This window comes from Hyla sarda, chromosome 6, assembly GCF_029499605.1.
Source record: "Hyla sarda isolate aHylSar1 chromosome 6, aHylSar1.hap1, whole genome shotgun sequence".
Taxonomy (NCBI): domain Eukaryota; kingdom Metazoa; phylum Chordata; class Amphibia; order Anura; family Hylidae; genus Hyla; species Hyla sarda.
The window spans coordinates 185937330-185950782 of NC_079194.1; the positions used below are offsets into that span (position 1 = coordinate 185937330).

At 43.8% G+C, this 13453-nt stretch overlaps 1 protein-coding gene across 1 annotated transcript in view; it reads left to right on the forward strand.

The window, feature by feature from the left end:
- The window catches only part of DYNC1LI2 (dynein cytoplasmic 1 light intermediate chain 2), a 45503-nt gene that overhangs the window by 8402 nt on the left and 23648 nt on the right, over positions 1 to 13453 (forward strand). Inside the window, exons 2-4 of the mRNA XM_056526098.1 lie at positions 2099 to 2172; positions 4116 to 4232; positions 9578 to 9808. Of these exons, the coding sequence (XP_056382073.1) occupies positions 2099 to 2172; positions 4116 to 4232; positions 9578 to 9808 (422 nt within the window). The remainder of the gene's footprint in view (positions 1 to 2098; positions 2173 to 4115; positions 4233 to 9577; positions 9809 to 13453) is intronic.

Sequence of the window (13453 nt, forward strand, 5' to 3'; positions counted from 1 at the left end):
TGGGGGGGAGATCCATTAGTTGTCATCATAGCTTTCATGGTCACCCAGCTTTACCCACAGCCCTGAACAGCAAATCTGTCAAGGTATCTAATCATACATACACCATTAATTCCATTGTTGATAGAAGAGGAATCATGACATTATATTAGCTCGAGCTGTCATGTTCATGGAGGGGATATTTATCAAAACCTGTGTAGAGGAAGAGGGGGGCAGTGGCCCGTAGCGACCAATCACATGGCTTCTGGTTGCTATGGACAACTGTACCACTCTCCTACACTGGTTTTGATAAATCTTCCCTCATATCTTTTAATAAAGTTGTGTATGCAAGACCCCCTATATCCTTATGCCATGTATGGCCTATGGCAGTGTTTTCCAACCAGGGTTCCTCCAGCTGTTGCAAAACTACAACTCCCAGCATACCTGGACAGCCAACGGCTGTCTGGGCATGCTGGGAGTTGTAGTTTTGCAACAGCTGGAGGCACCCTGGTTGGGAACCACTGGCCTATGGTGTCAGCGTGGGAGGTTCTCTGCTGAGGACCCTGCCATATAAACTAAATCCGTAAGCCAGTAGGTAAGAGCAGCTTTGCCTTTTGGTGGATCAGGCCTATCCATGAATGACTTTGTCGTAGTGCTGGGTGGTATACCGGTTCATACCGAATACCGAAATTTTTTTCCTGCATCATATGAATTTTTCCCATACCGCAATACCGGTTGGGCCCCTCCCCCTCTCGAATGAGTGAATTATTCACCATGGTGCGCTGTCCCCACATCGGGGAACTAATCATATGTGACCCGCTGTTCTCCTTTTCTTCCGCCCCACAATGAATTATCAGCTGCTCTGTCCCCACATCATGTCACCCGCAAGCACTCCTCTGCTCCTCCTCCATTGAGTTGGGGGCCGCCAGCGCTAGAAATCTGTACTGTACTACAAATAACGTTTCCTGGGCTGCAAAAATAAACAAAATAAACTTTTTAACATACCTTCCTATGTTCCCCCGTTGGTCCAAATTCCACCCATCACCGGCCTCACCTGCTTCCTTGGGATGGGAATGACACAAAGCTGTTAGCCTATCACCGGCCGCAGCGATGTCCCGCCTCGCCCGCTGATAGGCTGAGCGCACTGTCATGTAAGGAGGCCAGCTCCTTGCATTACAGTGTGCTCAGCCTATCAGCGGCCGCAGCGATAACTCCCGTCCCAAGGAAACAGCAAGAGGATCGCAGCGCAGGACAGTGAAGACGGTACCATAGCAACGGGGGAACGTAGGCAGGTTAGTTAAAGTTTATTTTTGCAGCCCGGGAAATGTTATTTGTAGTACAGTACAGATTTCTAGCGCTGGCGGCCCCCAACTCATAGGATGATGAGCAGAGAAGTGCTTGTGGGTGACATGATGTGGGGACAGCGCAACTGATAATTCATTGGGGGGGGGTGTTGGGAGAGAAGCGGCGCCCAGGTCACATGGATGGGGGGGAGGGGATACCATTAAATGCCGTGGAACCGCCATCACTTACAAAAATACTGTGATACACGTTTTTGCTCATTTATATGATGCCACTGACACACATTTGATATAACCCTGTTTTTCTGAAGGATCGTCCTTCTTTCCCCGGGCCTACTTCTGGTAAACCATTATTGGCTTGGTGATATACGCCCAGATTTATCAAACTGTGTGAGAGAAAATGTAGTGATTTTCCCACAGCAACCAATCACAGCTCGTTAGCTTAGCTGTGATTGGTTGTTGTGGTAAAATCGCTCCACTTTTTCTCACACATTTTGATAATTTTTTATTTTTACATTAATTTATCCTTTAATGTGCAGGTTAAAGCACATGATTGTATTGTTATACATCAGCATAAAGCCAGTGAGGTGCACTGCGGATGAGCTGATAAATAAAATATGACCTACTAACCCCCTCCCAACATATAAAGAGATGCAAGATCAGCTTTACCAAACCAGCAGCTTCTATCCTGTGATAATTGGTACATTACTGTGGTGTTTAGGAGCTATAGTAAAACAGGTCTATTCTTTATGTCCCTGCAGTTGTCTCTTCCATTGTAAACCATTTACAAGATTCTGACCCATCTTTTTGTCTCCGTGTAGGTCGTCTATTCTCAGCGATGTTTCTACAAATGCACGGAACAAGCTCCCCTGTGGGAAAAATATCCTGGTGTTTGGTAAGTTGGGGTCCTGTACTTAGGTAAATCCTATGTTTTTTAATGGATACATCATATTCTTGATTTATAGTTTGTAATAGATGGATATCTGACCATACAGAGGGAGATGACCACAAAACCTATGGTGATATTATATATACACTGCATTTGCAAAGTTTTCAGACACTTTCCCTTTTTTAACATTTTGTTATGTTGTAACCTTGTGCTAATTTTTTATTTTATTTTGCCCGCAGCACATCATAATTAAAAAAAATAGTAATTATACATTTCTCATGGATATAAGTTTTCATACCCTTTGCTATGACATGAAATTTAGCTATGGCACCTCCTATTTCTCTTGATCATCTTTGAGATAAGGTCTTACTAAGCCATGAGTAGAAAGTACCCGCCTGTAGAGCTCAAAGACAGGACTATGTGGAGGCAGGGATCTTGAAAAAGGTCTGAAAAATTCCTCCTGTACTGAAAGTTCCCAAGAACTCAGTGGCCTCTCATTTTTTTAACCTATTTTTATTGGCAAAACACAAATTACAAGAAAAGCTAAGTGCTTGTTGGTACAACAGTATCAACATAGACTGATAATTGTGTAAAAAAAATAACCATTTTTTCTTTACACTTAACAGTATAACAAGCCCCAAACCATCCCCCACCTACATTCCTTGCCTTGCGCATTTGTCCTTTTTAATAGGTTGGCAAAGATTTGTAACATTTTGTTTTCACTTTGTCATTATGGAGCATTGAGTGCAGAATGATTTTTTTTCTATTTTAGCACACGTCTGCAACATCATTAAATTGATTTATCCACGATAACACAAAATGTTTTAATGCTTTAAGCATAGGGTCACACGGAACAGATCCGTAGCATATTTTACGCTGTGGATCTGCTGGTGACCTGACCCTATAGTGTGCCTCCAGTTGTTCCCAACCCTTGTGTGCTGCTGGCACCAGCAATCCGCCGCTATGAGCAGCCACACAGGTACCAGCGAGTTGTTGTGCACATGCTCAGTGTACTCAGACATTGCAGCCGCTCCGAGATGTCTGTGAGTACACTGTAAGTGTGCACGGCTCCTCACAGTTCCCTGTGTGGCTGCTCGTAAGGGCGGATTGCCTCTGTGAGCAGCACATGGGGGTTGAGAACAGCTGGAGACACACCGGCGGATCCTCAATGTAAAATACGCTGATATCCCCTCCCACCTATTGGAAGAACAGGGGTCTACTAACTTCTTATTTGCCAGATGAGGGATCCCACCAGTCATAAAATACAGTTGGAGATGGAGTAGACAGTTTCCTGACACATGTCAATCTTGAGGGGGATTTATCAATCTTTTAGACAGCTTTTTTCATCTAAATTTGTCGTAGGAAAAGTCGCAGGCTGGTTTTGTGCGACTTTTCTGCGACATTTCATTTAGACTGTTTAATTTTCCTGACCATTAAGTGATCTGATTTAGAACACTTTGTGCAGTGGTCACTAATTCATCATGTGCGACTTTTCCTGGAATGTCGCAAAAAAAAAAAGTTGCATGGGCCAAGTTGAGAAGAAATCACAAGGCAATTCAACCCTTCCCTACATAACTCTATGCGACATTTCCATGCAACTTAATACAATTAGTCGCACGGCCCGCCACTGCTCTACAACATTTAGCATTCATTAACGTCCATGTGCCTTTTGATAAATGTAGCGCACGGCCGCCTCTTTCACCGCAACTTTTTTGCTCTAAAGTGAACAAGAAGCAAGTAAAGATTTGTTAAATGCCCCTTCTTGTCCCCATCCAAGTGTAATGGAGTTACGGAAAGAAATAAGCAAGTAGGAATGAGTTTTGAGGTTTTTACTTTTGTATTTCAAATTTAAAATCTGTACTCTCTTCTCTTGCCTGTGCATTGCTATAAGGCTTCCTAAAGACAGTGTCCTGTGACATAATTCTAATGTACTCTTTCGGTCTTGGCAGGGGAAGATGGATCAGGAAAGACTACTCTTATGGCAAAATTGCAAGGAGTTGATCATAACAAGAAAGGACGAGGCCTGGAATATTTGTATCTGAGCATTCATGATGAGGACCGAGATGGTAAGACATCGTTCACAATGTACTCTGCAGCTTAGTCTTACTGTCATTTATATAAACTTCTGACTTATTGTGCAGTAACGTTTTAAAGGTTTCCACAGCTCTTCAGATCTAAAAGCCCAACAAACTTTACTCGGCACTCACCTGACATGAATGTTCTTGTTGACTTTCAGAAGCTAAAACCCTTTTCTTATGATGACAAGATTCAGGACTATTGTGCATGTGTGTGTGAACATGACCAGAACAGGTTTTCAGTTTCTCATTGTAAAAAAAGATTGGTCCAGATTTCCTTAAATTGTCTAATTCATAGACTGTGTAACCTTAGAAATGACACTCTTTCCCAGTGGCTTAGTTTAATAAGTTTGGTGCACCTTTTGACTGGTAAGTTTCACATCAACTATTAGTTGGCTTTAACTAGGGCTGGGTGGTATACCGGTTCATACCGAATACCAAAATTTTTGTGCTGCACGATATGAATTTTTCCCATACCGCAATACAGGTTTGGCCCCTCCCCCTCGGGAATGAATTATCAGCCCGCTGCGCTGTCCCCACATCCGGGAACTAATCATATGTGACCCGCCAGCGCTGTTCTGCTCCCCCCCCCCCCCACCAAATCATGTTACCCGCCAGCGCTGTTCTGCTCCGCCCCCAATTAATTATCAGCCCAGCGGGGTACTACTCACATATGTCACCCGCAAGCTCTGCCCTCCTACTCTTTGTTGCGGGCCACCGGAGCTGGAACTCTATACTGTACGCCAGTGGTCTCCAACCTGTGGACCTCCAGATGTTGCAAAACTTCAACTCCCAGCATGCCCGGACAGCCGACGGCTGTCCGGGCATGCTGGGAGTTGTAGTTTTGCAACAGCTGGAGGTCCGCAGGTTTGAGACCACTGCTGTATGCTGTATCCCTATGCCCGGGCTGTATCCCTATGCCCGGACAGCAGTCAGCCTATCACCGGCTGGGACGGGGCATCGCTGCGGCTGGTGATAGGCTTACTGCTGTCCGACATTCCAGTCCCCAGGAACAGCGTAAGGCCGACGTAGGTAAGTTAACGTTTATTTTGTTTATCTTTTGCAGCCCGGGCATAGGGATGCAGCGTACAGCAGTGGTCTCAAACCTGCGGACCTCCAGCTGTTGCAAAACTACAACTCCCAGCATGCCCGGACAGCCAACGGCTGTCCGGGCATGCTGGGAGTTATAGTTTTGCAACAGCTGGAGGTTCGCAGGTTTGAGACCACTGGCATACAGTATAGAGTTCCATCGCCGGGCACACCGGCGGCCCCCAACAAAGAGGAGGGCAGTGCTTGCGGGTGACGTGAGTAGTACCCTGCTGGGCTGAGAATTAATTGGGGGGGGGGGAGCAGAACAGTGCTGGCGGGTAACATGATTTGGGGGGGGGTGAAAGAAATGCCGTTATATATCGTGGAACTGCCATAAGTTACAAAAATACAGTGATACACATATTTGGTCATACCGCCCAGCTCTAGCTTTAACTGTGCCAATATTCTGATACAGTTTTGGCATGTGGTGTTGCACCTTTCTTGGGTGCTTTGGAAAAAGCTAAAACGTATGTGTGGTATACGCCTGGTTTTTAGTGCAAATTGTGCCAGAATTCTGGAGCATTTTCAATAGTAATGGCAAACAGATATCTTGAAAAATGTTGTGGAATTAAAACAGTTTATTTGAAATATAAAATATAAGAATTGAAGTATATTGCAGAACTTTTTTTTATGTTTTTACATAAAGCTTTATTTATGGATAAAAGAAACATGGCCTGTGATTCAATGATCTGAACAAGGACAGATTGTCTTGGATACAGTAGGCTACAATAGGCCCCTCTAGTTGTTAACTGCTGTGCTGCTTCCTCCCAAAAAGGCTTTGAGGTTTTTGCCAACACAGAGTAGAGTAGTGCTTCCTCATTCATGTAACCCATATGAATCACCCATGGTTCTACAGAGGACTGCAGCTCCTTACATTCTCTGAACTACATGGTGAAGACCAATTTTATTTCAATCAGTTTTTTTTGTTTGTTTCTAACTATGGCAATAGGAACAGCATTCACACTTCCTTTTCGTGTAACCCCAGTCCATTGTCTTTCTTTTTCTTTAAAGGGGTCATTGTTTTACACCTTATCTCCAATCCACAGGATAAGGCAATAAGTGTCTGATCACTGGGATCTGACCGCAGAGACGCCCAGTGATCTCCATGCATCTTTATGGGGACGCTGGAGATAAAACGAGTGCTACTCTTGTATCTCCGGAGTTCCCGTGCATTAAGCGGGTGTGTGGACTCCTCGCTCTGTGCGCAAGGACATTAGGGCCCTGTTCAGGGGATCGCAAGGGGTCCCGGGACTCGGACCCATATCCCCTATCATGTGGATAGGGGATAAGGTGTAAAATGCTGGAGTACCCCTTTAAAGTAACCCATACATATAAGTTGTGGGTTTAGCTAAACCTGAGGATTTTAGTGGGACTGGCCAACCATCTAGAATATATGGTGGCCTCCTGACTTTTCCCCATCAGATGATGTTGAGGGAGAAAAGGTTGGGGAATGATTAATGTTAACTGCCAAAAGTCTGGAAGCAGCTTACCCCCTCTCCTTTCCTTCCAAATACACGGCAAAGTGTGCATGAGGAAATCAGGAGAGATAATTGTCATGTGATCAAGCATTCACCAACAGCTATCTTATATGTATGGCTTGTGTAAATTAGTAAAATCCTACACAAATCTATGTGGTGCTGTTGAATATATGAACCTGGAGATAAGCTAGCAGTGTTTCAATGACACACCTCTTGCATCACTGGTTTTCTGTCTGCTGACATGTCATTATTTCACTTGTGTCACCTTCAGTTCAGCCATAGACATTACATAATTATTGGCATGAAGAAGTACTTGAGTCAGATTCACTTGTCTTATTACCTTTTATTTGGTGCCAACTTCCTATGTCTAAGCTGTTTAATAATCTGTCCGCCAATTCTGTGTCTCCATTTCCACTTGTGGATACAGAGGACTCCGTAAGGCAGCACATAGTCTCTTCAGCTCTATAATATGGAACCATTGGGATCTCTTGTGTGGCTTTACAGGTTTTCCTTGGCTATATTCGGCTGTCCCAGGGATAGTGAGTGCAAAGGCTGTATCCACACGGGACCTCCACTTCATTATAACAAGAGACCCTGGACCCACTCAGCCATATTGAGCCTCTGTCCCTGGGCTGGGCGGTATACCGGTTCATACCGAATACCGAAATTTTTGTGCTGCACGATATGAATTTTTCCCATACCGCAATACCGGTTTGGCCCCTCCCCCTCAGGAATGAATGATCAGCCCGCTGCGCTGTTCTGCTCCCCCCCCCCCCAATTAATTATCAGCCCAGCGGGGTACTACTCACATGTCACCCGCAAGCACTGCCCTCCTCCTCTTTGCTGCGGGCCACCAGCGCTGGAACTCTATACTGTACGCCAGTGGTCTCCAACCTGCGGACCTCCAGATGTTGCAAAACTACAACTCCCAGCATGCTGGGAGTTGTATTTTTGCAACAGCTGGAGGTCCGCAGGTTTGAGACCACTGCTGTACACTGTATCCCTATACCAGGGCTACGTCGGCCTTACGCTGGGGACGGGAATGTCGGACAGCAGTCAGCCTATCACCGGCCGCATCGATGTCCTGCCCCGGCCAGTGATAGGCTGAGCCCACTGTCATGTAAGAAGCCGGCCAGAGCTCCTTACATGACAGTGGGCTCAGCCTATCACTGGCCGGGGCAGGACATCGCTGCGGCCGGTGATAGGCTGACTGCTGTCCGACATTCCTGTCCCCAGGAACAGCGTGAGGCCGACGTAGGTAAGTTTAAGTTTATTTTGTTTATCTTTTGCAGCCCGGGCATAGGGATACAGCGTACAGCAGTGGTCTCCAACCTGCGGACCTCCAGCTGTTGCAAAACTACAACTTCCAGCATGCCCGCACAGCCTTTGGCTGTCCGGGCATGCTGGGAGTTGTAGTTTTGCAACAGCTGGAGGTCCGCAGGTTGGAGACCACTGGCGTACAGTATAGAGTTCCATCACCGGCGGCCCGCAACAAAGAGGAGGAGGGCAGTGCCTGCGAGTGACATATGTGAGTAGTACCCCGCTGGGCTGATCATTAATTGGGGGGGAGCAGAACAGCGCTGGCGGGAAACATGATTTGGGGGGGGGGGGGCAGAACAGAGTTCGCGGGTCACATGATTGGGGGGGGGGGGGGAGGGTGAAAGAAATACCGTGGATCCGCCATAAGTTACAAAAATACCGTGATAGACATTTTTGGTCATACCGCCCAGCTCTACTGTCTCATTCTAAAGATGTAACGTCACATTCTGCACAAGGCAGTGGATGATGAGTTCACTTGTCACTTTGGATGCTGAATCCCTAGATGCCTTGTCATAACACAGTACTGGAGGATACCGTGAGTGGGGCAGAGACAAAATGTACTTGGTATTTATGCTAATAAGCCCTAAGTTACCATGGCCCATTAAAGAAAGACAGTAAGTGCCTCTAAGCATTCCTGAAATGTCTTCATTCAGCAACTACATGGTGTATTAGCCAGTGCTTTTATGTCTTATGAGCCGAGACATTGGAAGTCAGAAGGAGATGACCATGATATTTGCTTCTATTCACCCTTATTTTTTGCGGTTTTTCCGATCACTAGCGGTCTGTAATGTTGATTCTGTTACTGTGCTGTAGTAGTCATTGCAGACATTTCTATTTTTTTCTAAGGCAGACTTTCATTTGCATAATATACATGTATCAAGTTCTATTTTAGTGAGCCAGACTTTTTGCAGCTTGCACTACGTGGCTTGCCGTCTCTACGCAGCACTCTGCCAGCTATTTACGGCACCGCCGGTGCCAAGCAGCAGCTGCGTGACAAATAATGGTTGATATTGTCCAAAAACAATGATTGCTTTTACTGTGGGATCCAGCTCATTGCTTGGCTGCCATGCACATGAGCAAATATCTGAGTAAATATGAGAATATATACATGTCCTGCTGAGAAATGATTATTGTGATAAAAGGCAAATATCGTGATCTGGGCCTACAGTGAGCCACACATCCACCCCTGCTGACAGGTTATAGAAATGTCCTTATCACTGGAGATGTAACTAAGGGGTGACAACGTGATAGTACATTGCTGGGCTTGTTTCCCTGTAAAGGGCACTTATTATTTCACAATGGGGGAGTAGCATTGCATCTTCTCAGTTTGCTGTGAGCTTGTTGAATCTTGTGCATCATTAGGATATATAGAATATAGCATGTTTCGGGATGTGTCAGTTATGCACCTTATGCTCATAAATAAAGCAATGTTTGTCATTTTACCTTCAGATCTGACGCGCTGCAACGTTTGGATTTTGGATGGAGACTTATACCACAAAGGCCTTTTAAAATTTGCTCTGTCTGCGGACACAATCCATGACACGCTGGCTGTGTTTGTAGCAGACATGTCCAGGCCATGGACGATAATGGAATCTCTACAGAAGTGGGCCAGCGTCTTACGAGAGCATCTAGACAAGATAAAGATTCCTCCCGAGGAGATGAGAGATCTGGAACAAAAGAGTAAGTGTCAAAGGAAGGGTTCAGACATTAGACAAGAAGGTTTCACCAACCCATACACTTTTGGGAGCAGTTTCCTGGACCGAGGATAGTGTTTCCCAACCAGGGTGCCTCCAGGTGTTGCAAAACTACAACTCCCAGCATGCCTGGACAGCCGAAGGTTATCCTCTGCATGGTGATCTCTAGTCCTGAATGCAGTGTTCCCAGGAAAACCCTTGTCTACCACATCCCCAAGCTAGTCATACACGTGAAATAGCTTAATCCTCCTAATTAGCTCTGTTTTTCTATTCCTGGAGAACACCTTTTAAAGACATTATCAAGGATTAGAAAACAGGGCAGCTTTCTTTCAGAAACAGTGTCACACCTGTCCTCAGGTTGTGTGTGGTGTTACAGCTTGGTTTCATTCATTTCAGTGGAACTGAATTACAATACCACACACAAACAGTAAGGTTGTGTTCACATCACGTTTTTGCCTTACTGGTTTCAATCAGTTTTTCTAAAGAAAACCGTATGGCAAAAAAAAAAAACGATGGAACTGTATGGGAAAAAGTAAACAGTATGTGTTTTTAAAGGTGCATACGATTCCGTACATTAAATTTTTTTTTTAAAACATACGTTTTTTAAAATGTTGTCCATTTTCTATGGGAGGGGTGTTGGGTGGGAACTTTGGGATGCAAATGCGCATGTGCAAAGTAAAAACCGTAGACGGTTTCCCGTATGGAACCGTATACATGTGTGTTTCCCATTGATGTCCATGTTAAAAAAAAAAATTAAAAAAACGTATGCGGTTGCAGTACGGTTTTTAAACCGGAGACAAAACTGTGGTCAACCCCCACAACCACGGTTTTGACTCCGGTTTAAAAACTGTACTGCAACCGTATACGTTTTTTTCTTAACATGGACGTCAATGGGAAACATACATGTATATGGTTCCATACTGGAAACCGTATACGGTTTTGACTTTGCACATGCGCTTTTGCATCCTAAAGTCCCCACCCAACACCCCTCCCATAAAAAATGGACAACATTTTCAAAAACGTATGTGTTATAAAAAAAAATAAAAACGGACGGAACCGTATGCACTTTTAAAAACAGTATACAGTTTAGAAACGCATACGGTTTACTTTTTCCAATACTGTTCCATACGTTTTTGTTTGCCTTACGGTTTTCTTTAGAAAAACTGATCGAAAACAGTATGGCAAAAACGTAATGTGAACCCAGCCTAACACTGTTTCTGAAGGAAATTGGCTGTATTTTTTTTTTTTTTTTTTTTTTTTTTTGCTTATCCCTGGGTAACCCCTTTGTCTATTAACATTTGGAGAGTGTCATTGTGTATTAAAAAGCTGCTATCTATTTCTGAGTTAGGGGTCCTTAAAGGGGAAACAAGTGGAAAACAAATGTTTTCAAATCATCTGGTGCCAGAAAGTTGAACAGATAAGTAAATTACTTCTATTTCAAAATCTTAATCCTTCCAGTACTTATCAGCTGCTGTATGCTCCAGAGGAAGTTGTTCAGTTCTTTCCAGTCTGACAACAGTGCTCTCTGCTGACACCTCTGTCCGTGTCAGGAACTGTCCACATTAGAAGCATATCCCCATAGAAAACCTCTCCTGCTCTGGACAGTAGTTCCTGACATGGACAGAGGTGTCAGCAGAGAGCACGGTGGTCAGACAGAAAAGAAATTTAAAAAGAAAAGAACTTCCACTGTAGTATATAGCAGCTGATGAGTACTGGAAGGATTAAGATTTTTAAATAGAAGTAATTTACAAATCGGTTTAAGTTTCTGGCAACAGTTGATGTGAAAACATTTTTTTTTCCCACCGGAGTACCCCTTTAATGGGGGGGATATGGATAGCCAGGCAAGTATGGCAGCACCACTTGCACTGCTCATTGTCTTTAGTGACTGAGCATATGGTAAATCCATGCTTTATGGGATTTGTTCCGGTATCAAAGAGAAGTGAACCAAGGAACTTTCTGTCTTGGCGGGAACATTGTCTCGGCTATTTACAAAAGGAGGTAAAGTTACAGGTGTAAATACTACTTCTCACTTTCCTTTTAGTAGGAACTTGATATTTTTCTTTTCACTTAGACCAAAGCTGAACTATTTCCAGCTACTGTGCATGTTTAAGAACCTTTAAAGAGCAATTCTCCTACAAGCGTAGGTCCTTGAGCTGTCCCCACGAGCTATGAACACTCCAGTTTAGCAGTTTCTTTTTTATTGAGAATGCTGGGTAGATAAAGAATATAGCTGCTTAGCTGGGCAGTGATGGGTCCCCTCTTCCCGTATATCTACATAGCTACAGTTTGCCACTCAGGAGCCTGGGAAAGCTTGGTGACCACAGTTCCAGCAGCTAGTGATACTGGCTGTCACTCATTTTTAGAAATTTAGAAGCATGTTGAAAATAGTCAGTTAAAGGGGTATTCCAGGAAAAAAATTTTTTTTTTATATATATATATCAACTGGCTCCAGAAAGTTAAATAGATTTGTAAATTACTTCTATTAAAAAATCTTAATCCTTTCAGTACTTATGAGCTTCTGAAGTTTAGGTTGTTCTTTTCTGTCTAAGTGCTCTCTGATGACACGTGTCTCGGGAACCGCCCAGTTTAGAAGAGGTTTGCTATGGGGATTTGCTTCTAAACTGGGCGGTTCCCGAGACAGATGTCATCAGAGAGCACTTAAACAGAAAAGAACAACTTTAACTTCAGAAGCTCATAAGTACTGAAAGGATTAAGATTTTTTAATAGAAGTAATTTACAAATCTGTTTAACTTTCTGGAGCCAGTTGAGATAGATAGATAGATAGATAGATATATATATAATATAATATAATATAATATAATATAATATAATATATATATATATATATATATATATATATATATATATATATATATATATATAAAAAAAATATAAAAAAAGTTTTTTCCTGGGTAACCCCTTCAAATCATTGGTTCTACTGTATGTTCACATCTGGTATTTGTTGACGGTGTTCCTTAAAGGGTTACTCCACTACCCAGCATCCGGAACATTGATTTCTGAATGCTGTGTGCGGGCTTCCGTGATGTCCTGCCCCCTCAATGCAAGTCTATGGGAGGGGGCGTGATGGCTGTCCCATAGACTTTCATCGAGGGGGCGGGCGTGGACGGAAGCCAACACAGGAGTAAGCCTTTAATATGTCCATAGCCCCCTATGTATTCAGTGTATGCTAAAAGCGTCTCCTTTTGGTATACATTTGGCTTGTATTTGTAGGAATACCTTTTTCTCTGTATAAGAAAATAGTCTATGCACGCTATGTAGAGCAGTGTTTCCCAACCAGGGAGCCTCCATCTGTTGCAAAACTACAACGCCCAGCATGCCCGGACAGCCTTTGGCTGTCCGGGCATGCTGGGAGTTGTAGTTTTGCAATAGCTATAGGCACCCTGGTTGGGAAACACTGATGTAGAGGGACACGTACTGTGTGTGTTTGTTTGTTTTTAGTTTTTATTCGTGGATGACCTATTCCGCTGTATGCCTATGCAGTGAAATATGTTGCAGCCTTTTGTTGGAAGTATATGTCAAGAGATATTTTTGATAATCCAATAGATGGACCCAAATGATTGTTTTATATCAGGGGTCTCAAACTGGTGGCCCTCCAGATGTTGCAAAACTT